General features: G+C 40.4%; 1 protein-coding gene across 2 annotated transcripts in view; it reads left to right on the top strand.

Moving 5' to 3' along the window:
* Nucleotides 1-26,319, top strand: part of LARS2 (leucyl-tRNA synthetase 2, mitochondrial) — a 162,085-nt gene that overhangs the window by 13,494 nt on the left and 122,272 nt on the right. For both annotated transcript variants that reach the window (XM_028844035.2, XM_015131155.3), the window contains 2 exons: nucleotides 14,805-14,896; nucleotides 17,281-17,341. In XM_028844035.2, coding sequence (XP_028699868.2) covers nucleotides 14,805-14,896; nucleotides 17,281-17,341 — 153 coding nt within the window. The remainder of the gene's footprint in view (nucleotides 1-14,804; nucleotides 14,897-17,280; nucleotides 17,342-26,319) is intronic.

Here is a 26,319-nt window from a genome sequence, read left to right on the forward strand (position 1 = left end):
GGAAACCTCATCTCTACTAAAAATACAAAATTAGCCTAGTGTGGTAGCCCGTGCTTGTAATCTGAGCTACTCAGGAGGCTGAGGCAGGAGAATCGCTTGAACCTGGGAGGCAGAGGTTGCGGTAAGCCAAGATTGCACCATTGCACTCCAGCCTGGGCAAAAAGAGTGAAACTCCGTCTCCAAAAAAAAAAAAAGAAAGAAAAAGAAAGAGGTGGGACAGAATGAATTGACTCTTTGCCTAAAGTACAGTTGTTTTTTTTATTTTGTGTATTTTTTTTGAGACGGAGTCTCGCTCTGTCGCCCAGGCTGGAGTGCAGTGGTGCGATCTCAGCTCACTGCAAGCTCTGCCTCCCAGGTTCATGTCATTCTCCTGCCTCAGCCTCCCGAGTAGCTGGGACTACAGGTGCCCACCATCATGCCCGGCTAATTTTTTGTATTTTTAGTAGAGACGGGTTTTCACCATGTTAGCCAGGATGGTCTCGGTCTCCTGACCTCGTGACCCACCCGCCTCAGCTTCCCAAAGTGCTGGGATTACAGATGTGAGCCACCATGCCTGGCTAAAGTACAATTCTTTATCTCACTGGGATAAAGAATCTAGTTGTGATTCTTTAACTAGATTTGTCTGAATTTTTTTTTTAGCTTATGCCAACTTATTTCGAACAATTAGTGAGTGCAGGCAAATTGCCGACAGTTAAGTTTTTTTTTTTTTTTGAGGTGGAGCTTCGCTCTTGTTGCCCAGGCTGGAGTGCAATGGTGTGATCTCGTCTCACTGCAACCTCTGTCTCCTGGGTTCAAGCAATTCTCCTGCCTCAGCCTCCCAAGTAGCTGAAATTACAGGCACCCGTCACCACACTCAGCTAATTTTTGTATTTTAGTAGAGATGGGGTTTCATCACGTTGGTCAGGCTGGTCTCAAACTCCTGACCTCAGGTGATCCGCCCGCCTTGGGACAGTTAAGCTTTTACAGCAAAACTGTACATTTATGATAGGGTGCAGGGAAGCCTGTTAGCAAAACAGGTGGTTGAGGGCGTTGTAGGTGGGATTCTAATTTCCTTGGATGGGATGAGATGTTACAGAGGAGGCTCAAGGCAGAGCCCCAGGCCCAGGGGAACTGGTACCCTTGCAGGCAGCTCAGACCCAAAAGACAAGGAGTCCTCCTACCATATCTGAAGCCTAAGGTCAGGCTAGACCCAGAAATTGAACAACCTGGATTTGAACCTACCAGTTTCTAGCCAAGTGACTCTGCAGCATCATTTAATGTCTCTGTATCCCACTTTCTTAATCTTTAACATAGGGATAACAATACTTTATTCCTCACAGGGTTATGAGGATTAGATGAGCTAGTGCTTGTATCTGGCACATAATAATCCCACAAGTGATAGCTGTAATTATTATTTATACTGATCTGACTCCTCAGAGCTGCTTAGGAAGGTGATTTGTCACCATTTAATAAATGAATCCTGCAATTCATAATATCCATCCTGTGGCTTGATTTGCTTCTTATGGTTGAAACCACTATTTGTTATTTGGTTGATGGTTTCTTAGTCTGTGTGATCAGCAGATACCTAAGGTTGTCTTTTTGTTTCACAGTTTCAGTTGCTGTGTTTAAGATGACAAGCCCTCTTTTCAGGGTGTTCTCTAGGTTCTCCTGAAATTAATTTCTTATTAATTTTCATAATTCATATTTAAGTCACAGCATCTCAGATACAACCACCAAATCTGGTGAAAACTTGTCTGGCCATTTTTAAGTGATGTGGCAAAAGAGAAACAGAAATCTTTGTTTCATTGTCAGTAATGTGAAAGAAAGTCTGTTGAGCTTCCTTGTCATTTTAAAATCTTTCCTGCCTAATGTCAGGCTTGGTCCCTGAGGTTGAATAGACTTGGACTCAAGTTAACTTTAACGATCCTCACTCTAAGCAGGGAAGGAATATCTAATCTGGGACTGCCAAACTGGGTCTGCCACATGTATTGATTAATTCAGTCAGTAAATAATCATTGAGCACCAGCTTTATTCTTGAATGGAGATATATGAAATAGTTCTAAGGCACACTAAGAACAGTATTATCTCTGCCTCCCAGGTTCAAGTGATTCTTCTGCCTCAGCCTCTCGAGTAGCTGGGATTACAGGTACACGCCACCACACTTGGCTAATTTTTGTATTTTTAGTAGAGACAGGGTTTCACCATGTTGGCCAGGCTGGTCTAGAACTCCTGACCTCAGGTGATCCGCCTGCCTCGGCCTCTCAAAGTGCTAAGATTACAGGTGTGAGCCACTGTGCCCAGCCAGTCCTTGCTATTTTTCAAAGTCCATTTAAATTCTTTCTTCTACCATAAACCCATCCCTCAATTCTCCAGTTCACATTTGTTATGAAATAATTTAGCACATATAGTCAGAACCACAAACTAGGGAAGTCTATATGTCTTCCACATGTTGTTTTATCTGCCCAATAATATAAGCTTCTCAGCAGCAGGGAAGGTCTTTCTAACTTCTTTTGTGTTAGCAGGTCAAGTTTTTTTTTTTCTTCTTCTTTTTTTTCTTTATACAAGATGGGGTCTCGCTATGTGGACCAGGCTGGTCTTGAACTCCTGGCCTCAAGCAATCTTCCCATCTTGACCTCCCAAAGCACTAGGATTACAGGCATGAGCCACCACACCCAATCATCATGTCAAATTTTTAATGGTCAAATGTAACTAATATGTTTTTAGGTCTACAACCTATAAGGTCCTTTGTTCCCAAGGAGTTTATAATCTGATAAGCCTCAACTGTTTGTGAGTTGATTGATTCAATGGATGTTTTTAAAAGCATACAACTCCTTTATTTAAGTCTGGACTAAGTGTTCATTGTGCATCTATAGCGCAGAATAATATTTCTCAAACTTTAGAACTCACATATCCCAGTGACAAAATCCTTGGGCTCAAGATTGGTAAATATTGAATTAAAAGTTAAACTGTCATTCTAGGTGATTACTTGACATTTAGATGATTATAAATACAAAGGCAACCCCAGACACCCAATTCATGTGCTAGTTCTTGGTGATCAGATTTACCTATCAGGAAAAATTAGACCATGCTGCTGTAATAAAAAATCCCCAAATCTCAGTGGCTTAAAACAACATTTCATTTCTTGCTTTTGCTATATGCCTAGCAGGAGGGCTCAGTTCAAGGTAGTCAGGACCTGGATGATGGCTGTTCTTACCTCAGTGAGTGCCTCCCCATCTCTGTGGCTGGGAGAAGGAGGTATAGTGAATCCCCACTGGCTCTTAAATCTTCCACTTGGACTCAACTCACTTCCACTGACATGGCCACATCCAACCTCAAAGAGGGTAAAGAATATTCCCACCATGTGCCAGGATGGTGAGGAGGACCAAAATGTTTGTGAACAGCTCCAGTGACCCCCACCTAAGGTGATCTAGATGACCCAGAATATTCTTATCTTGGGTAATCTTTTTAAAAATTATTGATGTAAAAGTATACATTTAGAAACCATCAGGGAGACTAGCAGACCTCTCAATTGGAGCCTGTGGAATTTGAGAAACATTGCCCAGAGCATGAAGTTGTTGCCATCAAGTTTAGCATCCAACCATTTATGCTCTGTAAACATTTCTCTGTGTGTCCGTGATTCTTAAACCTTAGGGTGCGTAATGATCCCCTGAGGAGTATGCTAAAAAGGCAGGTTGCGATATAGTCCAGGGTGAGGCTCAGGAATTGGTATTTAAATAAGCATTTCAGGTAGTTCTGATGTAAGTGCTCTCCCAGATTTGGCACTTAGATGAATGGGATTGGATGCTCCACAGAGCCAAATGGACATGGTTCTCTAGGTTCAAAAATATATCCATTGAAATGAGAAGAATGCTAAAGGTCACAAGCAGCTGAGCAGACACACACAGATTAGATGTGGACTGTGTATGTGGAGGGGCAGGTGGTTTGGGGGTGATGAATCAATTAGGAAGCAGGGGGTTCGTCAAAGCAGTGATGATGTCTGCCCTACCCACATCATGGATTTGTTGTGAGGTTTGTGTATGAGATGATCACTGAGAAAACCCTCTAAAAACAATATGCAATTTTCAAGTGTAACCCAATTAATAGTAGCAATAAAAAGAGAGTCCTGAGGTTTGGATGTTTGAGCAGGGGCCATTTGAAGCCAGAGATAAATTATTCTCTTTCAGTAATCAGAAAAGGCTGTACTGCCAATCGGTTTCTTCTTAAACTCATAGAATGCCTGATGACATATTTAAAACTTAGCTCCATATGGTGATTTTGTTGTGTTTTCATATGTTGTATGCACAGATGGCTGGAAAATAAAATTCCCCACCTCCCACCTCGGCTGGTCTCCCTAGCACCTTCTGGTCCAGAAGCCGGGTGATAAAAGCATCAAGGTGCCAAGTCCCCCTCACAGAGTTGGGCTTGGACTAATTTGTCTCAGGCAAAAAGCCACCAGGCATTGCCCAAGTAGAGGAGTTTTCTGCTTGGGCCTTTTTGCTATTCACTGCGGAGGAGGAAGAAAATTGAGGCTATGTGTCTGGCAGCTGCATAATCATAATGTAATTATCCACAAATATCAGGAAGCAAGGGAAGTTCTTAGCTAGTAAACGGTAATGTACATTCCATCAGTTTTCAGTTTGCCAGTCAGTCAACAAGTGTTTATGAAGTGCCCGGAGAGTGCATAGCATGGCATTTAGTTTTCAAATTTGCAAATCTCTGTAGCATCTGAAAGTAGATAGTGAATTTCCAGGGCCTGTTGTCTCAGATGTCCTTCGAAGGAGAGAACGAACTGCTGGTCCAGTGCCTTGATTGGAAACTGGCTGATTTATCTGCCTGACACATCCCTCCACGTTCCCAGAGGAGGTCTCCTGCTTTGGGCCTAGGTACTGTCATTTGGTTTTTATAATCTGAAGTATTCACTTGATTTTTATCCCCAATCTGTAATAATGGTGAGTTATTACACTTGCTAAACAAAATTAAATATTGTGTTTCTCATTTCTTGGAAATAAGAAGTGTTGAACATACTCCAAAGACACCACGACACCCTAAAAATAGCAGTTTTTGGAGAAGCAGTAACCATAGTTGCTCTCAATTAGAAGCTGAATTGGTTTCAAATATAAAATTTTGTTTTGATGAAAGGGAGAGAAATCTGGTAATCTCTAGGGAACTGGTTGGCCCTTTCATAGTAACAGTTACACTGCTTCCCTCTCTACTGGGAAGGCAGATGACCAGCTGCCTGGGCTTCCTTCTCTTCCATCTCCAAACTCTACTCAGTCTTACTTCTTGTGTCGGATGACAACTGTATCTTGCCTCTTTAAAAATAATTCCTTCTTTTAAAAAATATATTTTAAAATTGTACATAAATGTCCATATTCCCCCTATAAGAAAAAGAAATACAACATAGATAAGGCTGTAGTCCCCTTTGGGCACCCATTTCTGCATCAGGCCCTCACACCAGGCAATAACCTCTGGCATTTTCCAGGTTATATGCCTTTAGAGCCTTCTCTGTATGTGATATGGAACTGTGTTTTCTCCTGCCTCCCTTTCTTCTACTTCTTCTAGTTTGCATGCTGTCCATCCTGCCTGCCAACTCTGAGACACAAGGCTCACCCTGGAGCAGGGCAGGGGAGGGCAGAAGGCCCCGCCAGGGTGTGCCATGGCCATGTGATTGCCGGGCCTCGCCCCCTGGCCAGGGCTCTGACCCCTGTGCTTTTGTCATCAGTAACTCCTGGTCTTCCATAGTAATAGCTGGCCCCCACTTCTCTCTGATCTCAGAGTGAGGCAGGTGATACAGTCCTGTTAGTGTTCTTGTGCTGGTCCTTGACCAGTTTGCTGTTAGATCCATCCCTTGCTTTTTGTATGGCAGAAGGGCTGACTCCTGCAGGTCAGGTTCCCAAGCTGGCCCCCTCCTGGTTTTCAACAATAGGAAATCCTGGTAACGTTGGAGGACAGGAGAAAGGGAGAGGCCAGAAAATTTCTCTCTCTCTTTATCTCTCTCTCTCTCTCTGCCCTGGTTTGGTCTTCACTAATCTAGTTCCATCTGGGCAGTCCAGCCTGTTTGAGCTTCTGCAGCTGAGATCAGCCTTTGGGCTTTCTTACTTTGTCTCTGCAGTCCAGAGATTGTGGTAATGTCCTACCCTTCCAAATTGCTAGGTAGATTCACCCATTTCCTTGGCTTCCCACTCAACTTTAAATACATAGAGTATTTGTTATATGAACCAGGTGGAAATGATGCTTTTTCAGACTTTGGAAGTTTATTTTATGGATTTCCAAGTTATAGCTACTGGCACTTTTTCTTGATTCCATCTCTGAGTAGTATTACATTTATTATTTCAAAATTATCATTAGTCTTCTGCCACCCTCTGTGATGTCATATTCCTATCTTTCCAAATTGACATGATATATATTTCAAAGTATATTTTCAGTAGATGTTTTTAAAAATAAAATATGTGGAAAAAATGTTCTGAAGCTGCAGAATGCACTCATGTCCAAGAAGTTAACTTCTAGAAAGTTGAGAGGGTTCAGGTGGGCTCAAGCATATAAATAGAGATGCCAATAATTTATTTTTATTTTTATTTTTTTAGGGAAATTGCCTAGTTAGCACATGTGAGCTGTAAGTTCAGTTCAGTTCAGTTACTTTTTCAACTGTGGATGGATTAAAATAAGTTATGGTGATAGAAAGAAAGGAATTGAAATTTTAAAACCTAAAAGGAGAGTTTGGAGTTCTTCCCAATGAATGGACAGTCTTGGCCATAGAGAAATCAAGGGCATGAAAGTGCACCATGTATCTAGAGGTATTTGATCCGAACAGTGCACGAGACATGTACAAGGCTTGCAAAGGAAGCACCTGACCCATTGTCTTTCACGTAAATAGGCCATAACAACTTGACCAAAAAATAGAAGCTGCTCTCTGTGGGGGAAGAGACAAGCTTCAGTAGTTTGTAATCCTGTTGTAGGTCTTCACTTTGTTTCCCCCTTGACAGTGGTGAATCATCTTATAGAACAAAAGTGAGTTTTGCACTTGGTCACTGGGCTGTGGGAAACCCAGGGTATAGAAACAAAGAGACTCTTTCCAATTTTGTGGAAATTTGGCTCACAGAAACATTAATTCCAATGCTCTGGCTCATGGTGGGAAGAACAATTCTAACTTCAAGATGCAAAAAGGCCTTCCCACAATCTGATTCTGTTAATCTCTCTAGGGCAAACATTTGCTTTTTGTTAATTTTTGGTAAGAATCTGAAATATTAAGAAACTTTAAGATTTTTCTAACTTTATTTTCATAGACAGCTTAGATAACATGTAAGCTAAGAATATCTTTCCATGTTAATTCTATCTGAAAACAAAAATAGAAATGAATAAGTATATTATGTAAATCTAGGCTGGTTTTTGTGACAGTCTCTGTATTGCCTTTATTTAAAAATATGGACGGCACCTAACAGAATGTTAATAGGCAGAAACATTGAATTGGTGCCATTTTGGCAGTTCTGACAAAGAAACCAAGTGGTAATTAAGTTTCTCCCCTTTCTTGTGGAACAGTTACACAACAGTTACATTATTCTGCCAGTGACACAGCCCTAGGAGAATTTAAAGCACAGCTGGAAGCTGCTCAGGTGTTGTCCTTGGAAGTATTGCAGAACTTTCTAGTAATACTGCCCATATTCCCAGCAATGGATTCTTTCTTTTTTTTTTTTTTTTTTTTTTTTTGCTATTGAAATTTAAATAGAAAAAGAGAAAGAATTGCAGAACTTGGTAGCAAATAGGGAAGAATGTTTGTCATCTATGGATCAAGCAATATTGAAGTGAAAATTGTAGCCTAAACAGTGTTTTTGTTTATGATTCTTGTCTACCATGGACTGAAAACCCAGCTTAGACCAGCTTAAGCAAAAAGGGAGCCTTTTTTTTTTTTTTTTTTTACAGATCCTGAAACTCACAGAATCAAAGGAAATGTAGGAGCTGGGCCCACTGGGTATTGGGACTAGGTCCTTGAAGTACACCAATTTCCCCAGTCTCTCTCCATTTCCTATTTCTGCTTCTCTCCACGTGCCAGCTTTATTTTCTCAGACATTTCTACAAGCTGGGGGGCAGAGCCACCTGAAGCCTTTATGGCTTCTGATCAAGGAGAAAAGAGAGTCCTCTTCTCCTCCAGCATTCTGCTTTACTCCATACAAGCCTAGAGCTGTCTTGGGAAGGATTCAGGCACTTGCCTCTCTCTGTAGCGAGGGGGATGGGTTTTTAAGATTGGCAGTTTGCACTAACACTGTATTAAGTTGGACGCAGAGCAGTTTCCTAGAAGGGGAAGATGCTGTTTGAGAGGGTGAAACACTTTGGGCCTGCCACATTTAGTAAGAGGAAAAGAGACCTCAAGTCTCGACTGGATTGGGATATGTCCAGTAAGTTTCGTAAAACTGCATAGAATAGATATACTAAGGGAATGTTAGAATTTTTAGAAAAGACATATATGCACTGCGGGGGTTTAACCCCCAGACCCTGACCTAGCAACAAATGAATAACCTACACTGACACAGATATTATGCCTGTCAGTCTGGCTGAGCATCTGGGCCACTTACAGACTCCAAGGAGAGTGCTGTAAAGACTTGCAGCCGAGGTCCTGACTCACTGGCCCTGCTAGCATTTATTCAGCATACATTTAATGACAAAGGCTTTGAATAAACACCACTATAGGATAATTGACCTGGTTGCCAATACCCGGAGTAGAGAGCAATTATGGTTGCTCAAAGGTTGATCAAAGGTTGGTCTTAGGACCACATGAGTAAACAAGCTATTTAGATAAACTATTCTACATTCCTTTATATCTACTTTTAAGCCATTTACTCAAGGATTAGGCTGCTTTCAGCCATAGCCCTATCCTGAGACTTTTGCAAAACCTTCCAGCCTTCCAAGAAGATTTGTATCTATATCCTATAACTTCATCTTAAAGTTTTTCCCACCAGCCTGACTGAACTCCCACAATGCATACGTACATATTTTGTACAGATGTCCCTGATATAGTGTTAAATGAAAAAAGCCCATAAAATAATGTGTATAATCATTTCTATTTCCTTTCTCTTTTTAAAATAATCTTTTTAACTTTTTTAAAAAAATTTTATTTTAGGTTTGGGAGTACATGTGCCAGTTATATAGGTATAGTCATGCCAGAGTTTATACCTAGATTATTTTGTGACCCAGGTACTAAGCCTAGTACCCAATAGTTATTTTTTCTGCTCCTCTCCCTCCTCCCACCCACCACCCTCAGGTAGGCCCCAGTGTCTGTTGTTCCCCTTTGTGTCCATATGTTCTTATCATTTAGCTCCCACTTGTAAGTGAGAACATGTGGTATTTGTTTTTTGGCCTGCATTAGATTGCTGAGGATAATGGCCTCTAGCTCCATCCATGTTGCTGCAGAGGACATGATCTTGTTCTTTTTTTATGGCTGCATAGTATTCTATGCTGTAAATGTACCACATTTTCTTTATCCAGTCTACCATTGATGGGCATTTAGGTTGAGTCCAAGTCTTTGCTATTGTGAATAGCGCTGCAGTGAACATACGTGTGGATGTGTCTGTATAACAGAACAATTTATAATCCTTTGGGTGTATACCCAGTAATGGGATTGCTGGGTCAAATGGTAATTCTGTTTTCAGCTTTTTGAAGAATCCCTACACTAGTTTCCACAATGGTTGAACCAATTTATGCTCCCACCAAGAGTGTGTAAGCATTCCCCTTTCTCTGCAAAGGTTCTATTTTCATGAAAACAAATAAGCAGGCTCCTATGTATGTGTACATATGTTTGTATATATGTATTTGAGTGGGGAGATAGATGTGGAAGGAAACAAAGGCTGGCGTTATTGGTCACATCATTGACGAGTAGTGACCAGGAGTTAAAAATCAACTTTGCCTTTATCACTGTATTGTGCCATTTCATTTGTTAAATTAAGCTTCTATTATGTTTGTAATTTGAAAAAAACATCAACTTATATAAAAAGAAAAGCAGCCTATTCTGACTGACCTCAGGATGGGTGTGGATGCAGGAATTGAAGATAGTAGCTTGGGATCATCCCAGCCTGGAAATCCAAGGTGTCCCAGATTCCCAAGACTGGGAAATGCAGCATAGGATGTGGCAAGCCAGCCTCCCCTGGGGCAACAGCAAGCTTGAGAGGTCCACAGGACTGCTTGTTCACTAAGCACATATCCCTTCCAGAAAGCAGTTATGAGTGGGTCACATCCACCACCACCTTCAATATGGCAACGTCTACTGTAGGGCAGAGTCTTTGCCTGGGGCAACTGGAAGCAGGCCCCGTCCTTCCAGTGCGCAGATGGTTGCCTTCTGCTGATGGACTGCTTCTGGTCCAATCAGCTGTGGCAAGAACAGCCGGGCGGCTTTTAATCGAAGCACCTGATGTCAATCATTAATTATTCAGGAAAGAAGAACTGCTGGGCCTCTTTTACTGAAAAGGGGGCCAAGTACTTGACTGGCCCTTTGAGCCTGCGTGGTCTGTTTGGTTTGGGTAAGAACTTCCAATGCCTAGCACCAACTTTCTGCAGAGGCTTGTCAGAAGTAACACACCCTTAGGAATGTACATGTATGTGTGAGGATCTGTGTGAGATTCAGGTATTAATATCTTCCATCCTCTTGTCAGAAAGCAACTATATTAAATGTGGCCAAAGAGATGGAGGCTGAAATTGTGGCAAGGTAATCAGTGATGTGCAATGCTGTAAGATGCTCAAGGTCAAGAACGCAGACAGCCGCAGCGGCCACAGCAGCAAGTGCTGCCGTTTATTGGGTGCCTGTGCTGTGCTGGGCACCATGCTAGATGCGCCACGGACATCATGAACATATCATGCTCCATAATTCAAGGTGGCTGCTTTCAGTCACCACTTACAGTTGAGACTCGGAATAAGTAATGTGCCTCAGGCTCCACTGATAGTAAATGGGCAGAGTTGGATTTAGGACCTTTACCCTCAACAGGCTCCTGGAGAACAAGCCTTTGTTAGCATTTCCTGTGCACTAGCCAAAGGAGTAAGAGCAACTCTATTTTAGAGAGAGGGTCTCAGTTCTTTAGATGGAATTGTTTCATCAGACTACTAAAAGACAACTTAAAAATATTAATGTGCATAATGGAAGTATGCCTTTAAGGTAAGTGACTCCAACCACTGGAAGGGGTATGCCTGTTCTCTTATTGCTGCCTTCTAAGACAGGTGCTTAGGAGAGAATAGATCTGGTGACTGGGATTGCAAGATGCACCTAGGTTGGGACACTCTGAAGTGTAAGTGCTTATGGGACCTGAGGCAGAGGTGGCCAGTGGGTAGTACTAGTGTGCACCTTGGAGAGTCCTTGAGCTGGACATAAAGATGGAGGAAAACTCCAGGTGCTCATATGCAGGTGGAAGTGTGGTTTGCTGCAGTCTTTCTGGGAATGTCATTTGGCTGTATATGTCAAACGTCTTAAAATTCTTCATACCCTTTTACCCTGTAGTTGCACTTCTAGAAATTTTTCTAAAGGAAATGTTAAGTGTATATACAGATTTATGCCCAAGAATGTTCATCCTGGCCTTTTTTTATAATGGTAAAAAATGGAAATAACTTTTAGGAAAACAAATATAGCTGGCCAAAGCAGTCACTAACAGAATGCATTGATAGCATGTACAGTGAAAAAACAGGAGATAAAAATACATATATAAATCATATATTCTCAATTTTTAAACATTGGATACAGATTTACCACATGTAACTGGTATGTATGGCTGTATGGTAGAATAACAGGTGAGTCTCATTTTCTTCTGTTTTTCTCTACTTACCAAATTATGGTGAATATATAATTATGGAAGAAAACAGGACCTATTTCTTTAGTTGAAAATGTCCCATTCTAATATGCGTGTGTGGTGAAGTGGTGCCAGTAAGTGCCTCTGTGTATTCGTCATTATTTTAAGGAAATGTGTGTGAACATAAGCCCAGCTTCTCTGCATGATCAAAAAGCAAAGTAAGGGACCAGGGGCAGTGGCTTATGCCTGTAATCCTGGCACTTTGGGAGGCAGAAGGATAGCTTGCATCCAGGAGTTAGAGGTTACAGTGAGCTGATTGTGGCGCCACTGCACTCCAGCCTGGGCAACCAAACAAGACCCTGTCTCTTAAAAAAAAAAAAGGCAGCAAAATAAAAACTTACCCAGGTTGACAGCCCATGAACTTGATAGGACAAAAGAGGGTCAACTGGAATGGGCTGTTTTCTGTAATAGAAATATCAGAGTCTTCTTGGTCAGTCCTTCCCCACAGGCAGGCTTCGGAAAGAAGTGGCGTCTGTGATTTTGTGGCTGGATTTAGTTTCAGAGAATGGCAGGGGACTGAATTTTGTAAACAGGGTGTCTTTCCTGATAGGATCAGGGAGCCTGGCTTCCTGAGACTGTCCCCTGATGCCACAGCAGATGTGTCAAACCATTTTTCCTGCTCCTGGCACGTAGTTAGTTTGAGAGAACTTGATAGTGAAGCTGCCGGCTCAGCTGCAACTGGCCACTCATTTGCAGACAAGAATGCCTTACTGGTCTGTGCTTGCTTAAGGTAATTGCTTCTAGGCTACTCACTCCTGCTGGGCCACAGTTGCTTGAACAGTCAAATAAGGGGTTGTGGGTAGAGGATATACCTCAAAAGCTTCTTTGTCTTGAAGATTTGTGATTCCTTGTTCTTTGGAGAATGAAAATATCTTCTAGAAGGTGATTGGAGAGCAGTACTCTTTAGAAATAATAATACTAGTGGCCTTATATACAGCAGTTTACTGCGTGGCAGGCACCATTTTCGGCACTTTTCTTTTCTTTTTTTTTTTTTTTTTTTTTGAGACGGAGTCTTGCTCTGTCGCCCAGGCTGGAGTGTGGAGCACAGTGGCACGATCTTGGCTCACTGCAAGCTCCGCCTCCCAGGTTCATGCCATTCTCCTGCCTCAGCCTCCTGAGTAGCTGCGACTACAGGCATGTGCCACCACGTCCGGCTAATTTTTTTTGTATTTTTAGTAGAGACAGGGTTTCACCGTGTTAGCCAGGATGGTCTCGATCTCCTGACCTCATGATCTGCCTGCCTTGGCCTCCCAAAGTGCTGGGATTACAGGCGTGAGCCACTGTGCGCAGCCTGCTTTTCTTAAATTAACTCATTTAATCTTCACAGTAATCCAGTGAGGTAGTTATGCTATCATCCCCATTTTACAGATGATGAAACTGAGGAGAAAAGAGGAACCTACACATGGAACATTTCTTATACCAAAAGCATAGCTAGTGGTTTGCAATTAATTTTTAAATATTGGCTATTTTAGGCCAGGCTCAGTGACCACTCCTGTAATCCCAGCACTTTGGGAGACCAAGGCAGGCAGATCACTTGAGGCCAGGAGTTCGAGACCAGCCTGGCCAACACGGTGGAACCCCATCTCTACTGAAAATACAAAAATTAGCCAGGCGTGGTGGTGTGTGCCTGTAATCCCAGCTACTAGGGAGGCTCAGGCAGGAGGATCACTTGAACCTGGGAGGCAGAGGTTATAGTGAGCTGAGATTGTGCCATTGCACTCCAGCCTGGGCAACAGAGCAAGACTCCGTCTAAAATATGTATATATATATATATATAAATTTAGTGTAAATGCTGTATAGGGCTTGGTCCAAAACCTTACTTTTATCTGGTCTCAAAAGTAATTCTCTGGAATACCTTTTCTGCTGTGTTCCTGTGTATTTTTCTTAGTTTTCATCTATCTGGCTGTTTGGGTAGGGTGGGGGTTTCCCTTTCTTGCTGGTAGGGAAGAAAGGGATGAACTTCAGTAGCTGGGCATGGTGGCACACACCTGTAATCCCAGCTACTTGGGAGGCTGAGGTGGGAGAATTGCTTGAACCCAGGAGACACTTCAACCTGGGTGACAGAGCGAGACATTGTCTTGGGGGGGGAAAAAAAGAAAGCGATGAACTTCAGGAAGAAATGGGTAGTGGGCCATTCAAAAGAGTGTTGCCTCAATCAGGGGAGAGAGAGATAGAAGAAAGAAGCGTGAAACTCTCGTGTCTGGAGCAAAATGGAGCAGGGTGCTGAATGATGTACATTAAAGAGGGACTGTGTGCTGGATTCAGGCAAGCCTGAGAAAGGGACAGGCCCGGGCCACTAAGGAGGGTTGGGATGGACTTTCTTAGGTCTGGGTAGAGCTGGGACTGCCTAGAGCCACCAGTGTGGTCATTATACATGTCCTCTGCAGCGCTGTCCAGTAGCGCTTTCTACCATGATTTGAATATCCAATATCTGCACTATCTGGTTCAGAGTCCAACAGTTACATGTGTCTGCTGCATACTTGAAAGGTGGCTGGTGAGACTGAAGAACTGCATTTTTAATTTTATTTAATTTTAATTAAGTTTAAATGTAATAGCTATGTGTGGCTAGTGGCTACCGTATTGGACAGCACAGTTCCATAAATGAAAAATACTGACGTGATGTGAGCATTTTGAAAGCCTATACTATATATATATATATATATATATATATATATATATATATATATATATTTGAAACTGAAAGAAACTCTTTATAATTTCAGAAAAACAATTTGGGTTCAATATAGAAAAGAAGCAGCAAATAAAAAGTACCCATGAAAACACTTCCTCAGAGGTAACTTATTGGTAGTTTGGCATATAACCTTCTAAACTGTCATCTGTGGTTAGGTCATAGGTAGCCAGCTGGCTGTCAGATGCATAACCTGAAATTATCCAGCAAAGGATAAGGCATGTTAGCAGGAGAGAGTGCTGAGTTTACCCTAGAAGAGAATACCAATGGAGTTCTTAGTGATTTGCCATGGTTGATGTTTCTCTTCTGGCTCCTAGGTCATCAACCCCATGGGATGGGATGCTTTTGGATTGCCTGCTGAAAATGCCGCAATCGAGAGGAATCTACATCCAGAAAGTTGGACACAAAGGTAAATGTTAACAGGCATGCATATTCAAATACTTGCATACAAAAACCTTAAAAAATTTTTTTTAACCTGTTCATAAAAAATAGAAAGCAAAGCAAAGAAAACACTGCAGCTTACCAAGAGATAAATAGGATTGTATATATTGGTGTTTGTCTTTTTTTTTTTTTTTTTTTTTTATGAGACAGAGTCTTGCTCTGTCGCCCAGGCTGGAGTGCAGTGGCGCCATCTCGGCTCACTGCAAGCTCCACCTCCTGGGTTCACACTATTCTCCTGCCTCAGCCTCCTGAGTAGCTGGGACTACAGGCGTCCACCACCACGCCCAGCTAATTTTTTTGTATTTTTAGTAGAGATGGGGTTTCACCATGTTATCCAGGGTGTTCTTGATCTCCTGACCTCATGATCCACCTGCCTTGTCCTCTCAAAGTGCTGGGATTATAACCAGTGAGCCACTGCACCCGGTTAACACATTGTATCCTTATCTAAGAAATATTCAAAGAGGGTTTTGGATATTTATTCATGTGTTCATTTTGATGCTTTGTTATTTACAGTTATTTTTCCTTTGAGTATTTACATTTGGTAGGAAAAAGAAGAGGGTTGCATTTGTTAAATTTCTATAATGCTTCTGGTCTTCTTGACCGTAGTTTTACTATATCCAAATACTACATTATACTTTTCTCTGAAAATTCGGTTTATTTTTTGCCTTCACCATTCAGAAGCAAGAGGAACTTAGGCATTCCATGTAGAAATATATGGCCACTTTATTCTGGGTGTGGTTTTCTCGAAGGCGGAACACACTGCGAATCCCTCCCAAGCCTCAGGCTTCCACTACACATGGGCCAGCTGTGCTCTTTCCTCTCCCTCCTGCTAAAGTCCTGAGGTCCTCACCCTAGAACTTGGCAGAGTCCTCTGGGACCACTGCATCAGCTCATTTCACAAAGGCCTGGGACCCTTCCCCATGCCACCCCTTAGAGAGACAGAAGGGCAGTTCTAGGGCCTGTACCCAGTGTCTCTTACCTCTCTTTGTTCTAGTTTACCCCAGGATACACTGTAAAAATGTCTACTATACTTCTGTCCATACTGTGTCATCCAGGTCTCTTTTTTCTTCCTAACCCCTAGCTTCTGCTTTTCTAGTAATGTTTAATTCTAGATTAATTAATTTTATCACTAGATTTTATCTAGTGAGTAAAAAAAGAGGAGGAAATGATGATTCAAATAAAGTGGATCAAACACGGCTTATGTTTGATATAAGCTAGACCAGGAGTTGGCAGACTATGGCCTGTGGGCTAAATTTGGCCTTACATGTTTCTGTAAATCTGTGTTTTATTGGAACGCAGTCAAATCCATTTGTTTACATATTGTCCATGTCTGCTTTCGTGAGACAGTTGCAGGGCTGAGTGGTTGTGAAAGAGATTGATTGGCTCACAAAGCTGAAAGCATTCATCATCTGGCCCTTTTAAAGTTTGCCAGCCTCTCTACTAGGGAATAGTGGTTAAGATGATGGCCCCTGAGCCAGGCTACCTAGGTGCAAATCCTGCCTTCCCTTCTTGCCAGCAGATCACCTTGAGCAAATTACTTAACTTCTCTTTACTTATCTGTGCTTCAGTTTACTTATCTGTGAAAGAGGGATAGTCATATTTCCTATCTCCTGTGATTGGATGAAGATTAAGCACATCTCTGCAAAGTGCTTAGCATAGGGCCTTGGATTAAATAAGCTGTCATTAGCTAATCCGAGATTACACAGAGGACTTTTTCATGGTTTTTCATAGTTTTAGTCTGCTAGAAACTAAAAGAGGATGCAGTAGAAATGAATTAGTCCTTTTTGTTTAAAAAAGAAAGAGAAAAAGATTTATTTTTTTATTCCGTGTTATATTATAAGTTGGTTTACCCGTTTATCTCCCTATTTCTCAATGGTGGATAGTTTTAGGTTTTAGGATTTACGTTTTGATTAACAAAGCAGTGTGGTTTCTTTTGGATTCCCACAATTTATACATTAAGCCTTTTGTTTTCAGCCACTTTTAAACTTATAAATGCTTGGCTTAAATAATATGGCTTAATTGCTTGCAGAATATTGACATCTGGATGGCCCAGCAGTGCACATCTCAAAGGGGTTGCCTATTTGAATGGCCAGGGGAGGGGGCAGTCCTCAAGGCTAGAGACCATTGTGGTTTCTAATGGATTGTGTGTGTGTCCAAATAATGGGTGTCTTCTAATCTGTTGCTATTTTTTGCTGATTCTTAGTGGTTGATTTTTCTGCTGGGGAAAGCAACACTTAAAGCCCATTTGTGTAATTTAGACTTTTCAGTTTTCCTTTACATTTTCAAAGTGTAGTTTGTGTATGACTTTAATCCCCCCTCTAAAAACCAAACCTTTTTCCCATTGTTTCACAGTAATATTAAACACATGAGGAAACAGCTTGATCGACTGGGCCTGTGTTTCAGCTGGGATAGGGTAAGTCAACTCTTTTTCCTGAAAGGTCATCATTTTAAGGATGGTCCTGATGGCATGGACCTCCTCTTCCTCTTTGAGTTGGGAGAAGGCAAGGGTGGGAGGCAGGAAGCAGGAGGGAAGAATTAGCACTCCTCAAAAAAGTGTCCTGAGTGGATAATTTGCTTGAAAACAAGTAATTTTCTGTGGGATTAAACTGAGAGTTAACTTCCTATTTAACTTTAGAGTTGGCCATGATTTCTGTGTGGCAGAAGCTTTGCACAAGGATTTCTCTAGTTCTAAGCAATAGTTCTAAAAGACTGTTGGAATCTATGTTTAAGTGATTAAATATCAATCCTTCTGGTCCTTGTGGTAAATAGACATTGATTGACCATTTATTTATCTTTTGTTCCAAGTTCAGAAGTGAGGCTCATAACAGCCCATAATTATTCTGTCACATATAATCTTTTGGTGTTAGACACTCTCAAACTGTACATTAAATCAGTGGAGAATTCCAGACCCACCAGGAGTTCATGGAAAACCACCCGGCTGTTTGGAACACTCATGTGTTGCAAACATATTGTGAACTGGGCCCTTCAAAGCTCTGGCCCAAGGCCCGCCCTTTAGACATTGAAGAATAGTCTGTTGGGTAGGATGGACTGTTGCTTGTCTCCTCCACGAAGGGCCCCTTCCAATGCCACAGTTCCTCTTAACATCCCATTTACTCCACAAAACAATTGGGATTTTCATTGCTGGGCCTGTCAAGTTTGTATCATTTTCTTTATGAGAAGCAGGGGAACAAATCCAAATGAGGGCTCCTCATCCCTCCCCCAACAATTTCTTAAATGATTGAAATTTGATGAGTACAGTGAAAAAGAACAAAAGTCAAACACATTTGAATAAGCCCTGAATTATTATTTCCTCACGCCAGAGTCAAGTTGTCCTGAGGTGCCAATAGGGAATCGCTCATAGAGGATGAAATACAGTCACAGGCAGAGAGAACTGAGTATTGGCCAGAGCTCTTTCAGGATGAAGAGTGTTGATTCCTTGAGGGCAAAAGTGGACTCAGTAACCCTCTAGAATGATAACTAGCCTAGTCCTGCACAGGAATATCAACCACAAGTGACTTAAAAGTTGTTAGATTGTTTTCCTAATCCTCATAGAGGATTAGAAAATACAGAAAAGTATAAAGAACATATTATGGCTAATTTAACAATTTGCAGTCTTTTATTTTGGAATTATAAATGTTTATATAATTTACAAAGTTCAAATCAATATGCATATATTTTTTGTCTTGAACATTTTTATATCTCATTAACTATTTGAAAAAGTGACTTTTTATGAATATATCATAACGTATTTAAGCTATCTCTTACTATACATTTAGATAGATTCTAATGTTTCTCTATTATAAATGCAGATTCTCAATCCTTCTTGTGCAAATCCAAAGTCCAGAAAGTTCTGAAAACTGAAAGTTTTTTCATAATTTATTTGACTGTAAAACCTGAACTGAACTGATATTTCTCACTAAAAATGAATATTCATATATTTTACTGTAAGAATAGTAAAATTACCAAGTAATATCCCAGACCTAGTTAGATAAATGCACTATTTTCTTTTAATTTCCAAAAATATCTTAATTCTGAAGCACATTTGGCTGACACCATTTCAGATAAGGGATTTTGAACCCCTATTGCAATGATGTAGATATATATCACCACTTCTACTACCATTGTCTGTTACTGAACACTTACCATGGGCCAGGTACAGAGTAGGTATGACCTTATTATCTCTTTGGATCCCTAGAAAGCTCTAAAAGTCAGATACTTTTATTGACATTATTTTATTGCTGGTCACCCAAGTGGCAAGGCTGGGCTGATCCATTGGCCAAGTAATGACTGCCGTGCTCCTCCCCCACACTTAAGGGAGAAATCTTAGTGCAGATGATCCTGGACTTACGATGGGGTTATCCTAAATTGAATAAGCCCATCCTACATTGAAAATATTGTAGGCATGTAATACATCTAACCATCATAGCTTCACCTAGCCTACCTTAAATGTACTCAGGACACTTACATTAACCTCCAGTTGGGCAAAATCATCTGACAACAGTCTCTTGCAGAGTATCGGTTGTTTACCCTCTTGATTGTGTGGCTAACTGTGAGCCGTGGCTCAGGGCTGCTGCCCAGCATCTCAAGAGTATCATACTGCTTTCTACTGAATGCATATCTCTTTCACACCATTGCACCACTGTAAAGTCGAAAAATTGTTAAGGCAAGCCATCATATGTTGGGAACCATCTATATACATATTTTATTATTTCCCTTAAAATGAATTCTCAAGTCAAGAACAATTTGGTATTTATTGCCAAATTATCCTCCATAAAGGCTATACAAATTTCCTTTCTGAAGTTATACAGTTGTTCTCATGTGTATTTCCTTTATTGTTAGTGATTATGAGGTTTTTTCATGTGTTTAATGAATGTTTGAATTTGAATGGGGTTTGTATGTGAATGGTCTAATCATGTATTTTCCCATATAGGTAGGAGGTGTTTGTCCTTTTTTTAATGATTTCTGTTACAAATATTTTTCCTCGGTCTGTCATTTGCCTTGCATTTTGTTTATAGTGGAATATTATTAGCATACAGATATGTGCTTAGAAAGACCCTCTTTGAGATAGAATAAATAACATATTTTCTTCTGATCCTTTGTGATTTAAGTTTTACACGTAACTGGAATTATTTTAGTATATGAGATAAGACAAGGAATTACTACTTTTTCTAAATCACCAGTTGATTTTAAAAATTTTTTCAAACAATCCTTTCTCCTTGTTGATTTAAAAGGTAAACTTTATAGTAGACCAAGTTATTTCATCCTATTATTATACACCAAGTTCTGTTTGTGTTCATTTGATCCATTTATTATTTCATGACTAAACTAGTTTTAATTACAATTGCTTTTAATACTTGGCAACAGAAGTTTTCTCTCATTGTCTGATATTAGCAATGCCATCTCCACTTTCTGTTGTTTTTCTGATATATTTGTCCATTTAAAAAAAAACTTTTAGCCTTTATTTGTTGACTTCTATTGGTACACCATTTATAGATATAATTAATTAAAAATATTAAAAGATGGGCAAATATATGGGGGAAACTTTCTTTGGGGCAATTTGGAGTCTTTGTGTTTAATAGGAAAGTGAAAAGCTATTTGTATTTATTTTCGTAACTGGTACTTATTGTCTAATTAAACTTTTTAAAACGTAGTTTAAGAGTTCTTTTTTTGAATGATGTCTTGCCTTTGGATTTTGTTTTCTTTTATTTACAGAGACTTGAAAAATATCAATTCTATTATTCGATCTGCTAAAAGATAGCTTTAAGAGTGCTTTTTAAAAATAATTTGTATCAACATAAAAAATAAAACAGTGTATTTCTCTTGACCCCCTGTATGATAAGAAAAGTAGCAGGTAATTGACATTTCCCATTTTCTAAATCTATTTTCCAGGGATTTTTTGTTGTTGATTTTTATGGGGGTATATCCTGAGATGTTAGTCCTGATTTATTGTTTCATTGTTTTTGTTTTTGTTTTTGTTTTTGTTTTTTAAACAGACTCTCAGTCTGTCACCCAGGCTGGAGTGCAGTGATGCAATCTCAGCTCATTGTAACCTCCGCCTCCTGGGTTCAAGCGATTCTTGTGCCTCAGCCTCCCCATTAGCAGGGATTACAGGCGCGCACCACTACACCCGGCTAATTTTTGTACTGTTGAAGAGACGGGGTTTTGCCCATGTTGTCCAGGCTGGTCTCAAATTCCTAGCCTCAAGTGATCCACTGTGCTTGGCCGATTTACTGTTACATTGCAATTTTTCTAATCATGTATCATTTCTTTTTTTTTTTTTTTTTTTTTTGAGTCAGAATCTCGCTCTGTCGCCCAGGCCGGAGTGCAGTGGTGCCATCTTGGCTCACTGTAAACTCCGCCTTCCAGGTTCATGCCATTCTCCTGCCCCAGCCTCCGGAATAGCTGGGACTATAGGCGCCCGCCACCACGCCCAGCTAATGTTTTTAAAATATATTTTGAGTAGAGATGGCGTTTCACCATGTTAGCCAGGATGGTCTCAATCTCCTGACCTTGTGATCCACCCGCCTTGGCCTCCCAAAGTGCTGGGATTGCAGGCGTGAGCCACTGTGCCCGGCCATGTATCATTTCTTAACCATTACATTTGATATTCGCTTCCAGTTTTACAATCATATTCATAGCAATTATTTAAATTTTAATGCTCTTTAATTTCAGAGTTTATGAGGAGATCTTTTAAAGGACAACTGTTCATTTAAAATTTTTTCATTTATGAACATTTTTAAAACTTTGTTTTAACTCTTGGTTTGGTGTGATCTTTGCCCAGGTGTCACAGGCTACTTTCATAACTAAGAATGACTGCTGCTTTTATCTACAAACAGCAACTTACTGGGATATAGAATCCTTCATTCATGATCTTTTTTCTTTCATATCTCTATAGTAGACTTTGATCTATTGTCATTTTAAAAAATACTTACAGGCTCACAGGAAGTTGCCAGGATGGTACAGAGAGATCCTGTGTGCTCTTTACCCAGCTTTGCCCAATGATAACATTTTACATAACTGTAATAGAATATCAAACGAGGAAGCTGCCTTCGGTACAATACTGTTATTAATAAGTAGAGTGCAAGTCTTATTCAGATTTCACCAGTTTTTAGATGTAATCATTTGTGTCTATTTGTGTGTGTATAGTAGTATAGGTTCTCCTTTGTAACCTTACATGTAACCTTACAGTGAGGTTACATCACAATAAACACATTGTTAAGTTGAAAATATCATAGAGTTGAAAATACATTTAATACCCATAACCTAATGAACATAATGCTTGAGCCTACCTTAAATAGGCTCAGAACACCTATATTAGCCTACAGTTGGACAAAATCATCTAGCACAAAGCCTATTTTGTAATAATACTGAATATTGAATGTTGAATATCTTATGTAATTTATTGGTGTTCTATTCAATGTGTATCACTTCCACACTATTGTAAAGTCAAAATATAGGTCTAACCATTGTACGTCAAGGACCATCAGTAGTAGTAGTAGTAGCAGCAGCAGCAGCAGCAGTAGTAGTAGTTCTACATGATTTAATTACATGTGTAGATTTATGTAACCACCACCACCTGATCCATTGTATTTTGATGGAGAAGTCTGAGGCCGGCCAGAATTGTCTCTGTTCATATAGTAATCTTTCTATCTGTATTTTGATGCTTGTTTTTTTATTCGTTTTTTCTTTGCCCTTGCCATTTTCCATTTTTCGTCAGAGTGTATCTCAGTATCAATTCGTTTGCTTTAATTTTGCCTGGTGCTCAGTGACCACTTTTGATGCACAGTTGTAGGTCTTTCATTGTGACGGTTTCAGAGGAGCCCTTTCTCAAGAACACTGTCCATATACTCATTTCATTGTCTTCCATTGTTATCAGTATCTCTCATGATTTTGGTCTCCTTTTTCTTCTCTCCATTCTGGAAGAACTTTTCATGTTTGCTTTTTATACCACTGATTCTATTTCTGTAGAATCAATGTGGTTTTCTATGGTTTCTAGTACAAATACTAATTTTGTATTTTTAGATATATTATTATTTTTCCTTGTCTCATTCAGTTCCCATTTTTTTTCTAAATCCTCTTGGCCAGATGCTCTATTTTCCTTCTTGTTTTCCTATCTTATTTATCTTCATAGACCTTATATGTTCAGAAATTTTCCTAAATACTAGGAGATGCCCTTGAAGATTTATTTTTGTTTCCTGTAATAAATGTTTTTTACAACTTTGGTATGCTGTGTTCTTGTCTGTTTTGGAATCTTTTTGTAGGTACCTGTAGATTTTCCCTCATTTCCTGATTGAGGGGGACTAGTGTATCCATTTGGAGCTTTATCAGCCGGAGGGAGTGTAGTAGAAGCTGCCCTCTAAGGCCATTTTTCACTGAAACAAACTCAAAACGGACCTCACACTCTTCCCTGCAAGCCATGTGGGCTAAGAGAGGTTTAGAGTGTGGTTATCCGCAGAGCTGCAGAAGAGTTTGTGAATGGAAGTAGTCAGCAGCACAGCCACATCAGAGCCATGCTCTGTTAGAATTTTTACTGGGACAGGCTTTTGGTGACTTCAGGCCCTTCCAAGTTTTGTCCATTAGTGCCTCATAGCCTGTATAAAGTAGGGTGGACATTGAGGGGTTTGTGATGTTCCCCACCATATATCTTTGCTTCTATTTCTTTCTCTCCATCATGTAATTTTCATCTGTTAAGAATCTGGTATTGCCGAATAAACAATATATAGCAGTATGTAGCTTTTAAGATGAAGGCTCTTGTCTGTCTTGCTTGCTTGTTTTCGTGTAATCACAATTCCATCATCAGACCTAAAACACTTAATGATAATGCCTTAGCATCACAGAATCTTAGTTTGCAAATTTCTCTGGTTTTCTTGTGTCTTTTTTTTTTCTTTCTTTCTTTCTTTCTTTTTTTTTTTAATATTGTGGGTTTGATTGGCTGCACTTCTCTTAGCCTTCTCTTCCCATCGTCATGTTGTTACAGTAGTTTAGGAGCAGTGCTCTCTTTCCATCCAAAACATATAGACTCTGAATCATGTCTGCCTCAGTTTATTTTAAAAGACAGCATGATTTGTATGATTACAAAGTGAAAATTATTATTACTTCAAAACCGTTACTACCTTGACACCTTATTTACATAGAGGACTGGACCTCTGATAGGAGGCTTGAACTAATAACGAAGCCTCCAGAATAATAGAAAGACATTATTGTTTTTTATCTTAAAAGGATTTAAAGAATAGCTTAAAACAAAAAGAACTTAAGGGCAAGTGAATGCATGAAAACTCAGTGGGGAAGATTCCCTTTGCAAGAGCTTGGAGCCCTGGTTGCCTTGACAACGTGTCACAGACACCCGAAGTGTTTGACCCGCCCAGTCCTCTTTCAAGTGCTCACAGAGGTGAGACACTTTGTCTGGCAGATCTCCAGCTCTGGATGACTTGTTCTCCCTCAGAGTCAGAAATTAACCTTTTCCTAAAGGTTTGTCCTTTAGTTCGGAGGGGAAAGGCAGTACCTTTGTTTTAGCTGAAATGATGTGGCAGCTTACCTATTTTTAAGATGGTTGGTGTTGACACATAAGGGGTAGTGTAGTCCGTCACCTTGAGGCCAGGGACCACATCTCATTAATAGATGGTACACTTGCAGTTGACCTCATGAGGAGCTGTGCCCGCTTTGTGCCAGTCAAAAAACATGTGAGATGTGTTTTTTATCGCTTCAGCCAGTTCTCGCAGTCTTCAGCCTTAACTAAAGAGGGATGTCTCCTGGGGCTGCCCAGCAAATGTAGCTATTCAAGGAAGTTACTTGTTTTGTCCGCAGTCCCAGCTGGTGGTCATGAGCCCAGTCAGGTCGTCCCTATCAAGGATGCATACTCTGGCTAATGGAATAGAACTTCCCGATGTAATGCTTGTTGAGTGCTTTCAGGAGACAGGATCTTCGCTCATCTTGGAGACCTCAGTTTTGATGCTGGATCTGGCTATTAACATTTGGTGGGCATGGTCTGTTACCCCTCTCAGCTTCAGCTTCTTGCAAGGGAATGCTTCTTGTCATAAGATTAGGTTACTTTTTAAATGCCTTAGAAAATAAGGGTACAAAATCTCTCTCTTCCTGACTGAATCAGGCCTCCAGATCAGTCTTGTACATCAGCCAGGTACAACATTTGATAGAATGAGAGACCACAGTTATACAGATAAGATGGGGTTTAAGTGCATCAGGAGCAGTATTCAAAAGGTCTTGAAGATGAGGTTGTTACTCCATGAAAACAACAAGATTATTTTTACATATACTTACAGCAGTGGTTCTCAAACTTTGGCAAGCATCAGAATCACCAAGAGGGCTTGTTAAAGTGCAGATCTCTGGCCCCATCTTCAGAGTTTCTGAATGCGTAGGTCTGTGATTTTGTTTTTCTATTCAGAAAAAGCAACCTTAGGAATGATCATGCTTCCGAACGTTATTAGGTAGGAATCAAAGTACAGGCCCATCGTCAATTCTTTCTGACATAAGATAGAACATACATGAATAATAAAAACAAATTTCGGGAAAACTAGGTAATGTTTTGCAAGTACAAGACTTACTTTTAATAACTTCCTTTTACTGTGAAATACTAGACATAAATAGACACAGCATAAAACATGCATGTATAACTTAATACATTGTAGTAATGTATAGCTGCTACCTAGATTGAGAAATAAAACATCTGCACCCAGAGGCTCAACATGTGTCCTCCTCCAGTCACAACTCTGTCTCTTCTTTCTATAGGTAGCCACTATTCTGACATTTATGATCATTACTGCCTTTTTTTCTTTTCTTTCTTTTTTTTTGAGGTGGAGTTTTGCTCTTCTTGCTCAGGCTAGAGTGCAATGGCGTGATCTTGGCTCATTGCAACCTCTGTCTCCTGTGTTCAAGCGATTCTTCTGCCTCAGCCTCCCAAGTAGCTGGGATTACAGGTGTGCACTGCCACACCAAGCTAATTTTGTATTTTTAGTACAGATGGGGTTTCACCATGTTGGCCAGGCTGATCTCAAACTCCTGACCTCAAGTGATCCACCCGCCTCGGCCTCCCAAAGTGCTGGGATTACAGGCATGAGCCACCACGCCTGGCTACTGCCTTGTTTTTGATGTAGTTTTACCACTACATATGCATTTGGGTTTTTTGGTTCTTTTTCTAGGTGCTTTTTAAATTATGGTAATGTTCACATAACAAAAATGTACTATCTTAACCTTTTTTTTTTTTTGAGACGGAATCTTTTGCTCTGTCACCCAGGCTGGAGTGCAGTGACTCAATCTCAGCTCACTGCAAGCTCTGCCTCCCGGGTTCACGCCATTCTCCTGCCTCAGCCTCCCGAATAGCTGGGACTACAGGTGCCTGCCACCACACCCAGATAATTTTTTTTGCATTTTTAGTAG

This window comes from Macaca mulatta, chromosome 2 (assembly GCF_049350105.2).
Source record: "Macaca mulatta isolate MMU2019108-1 chromosome 2, T2T-MMU8v2.0, whole genome shotgun sequence".
In the NCBI taxonomy this organism is placed as follows: Eukaryota; Metazoa; Chordata; class Mammalia; order Primates; family Cercopithecidae; genus Macaca; species Macaca mulatta.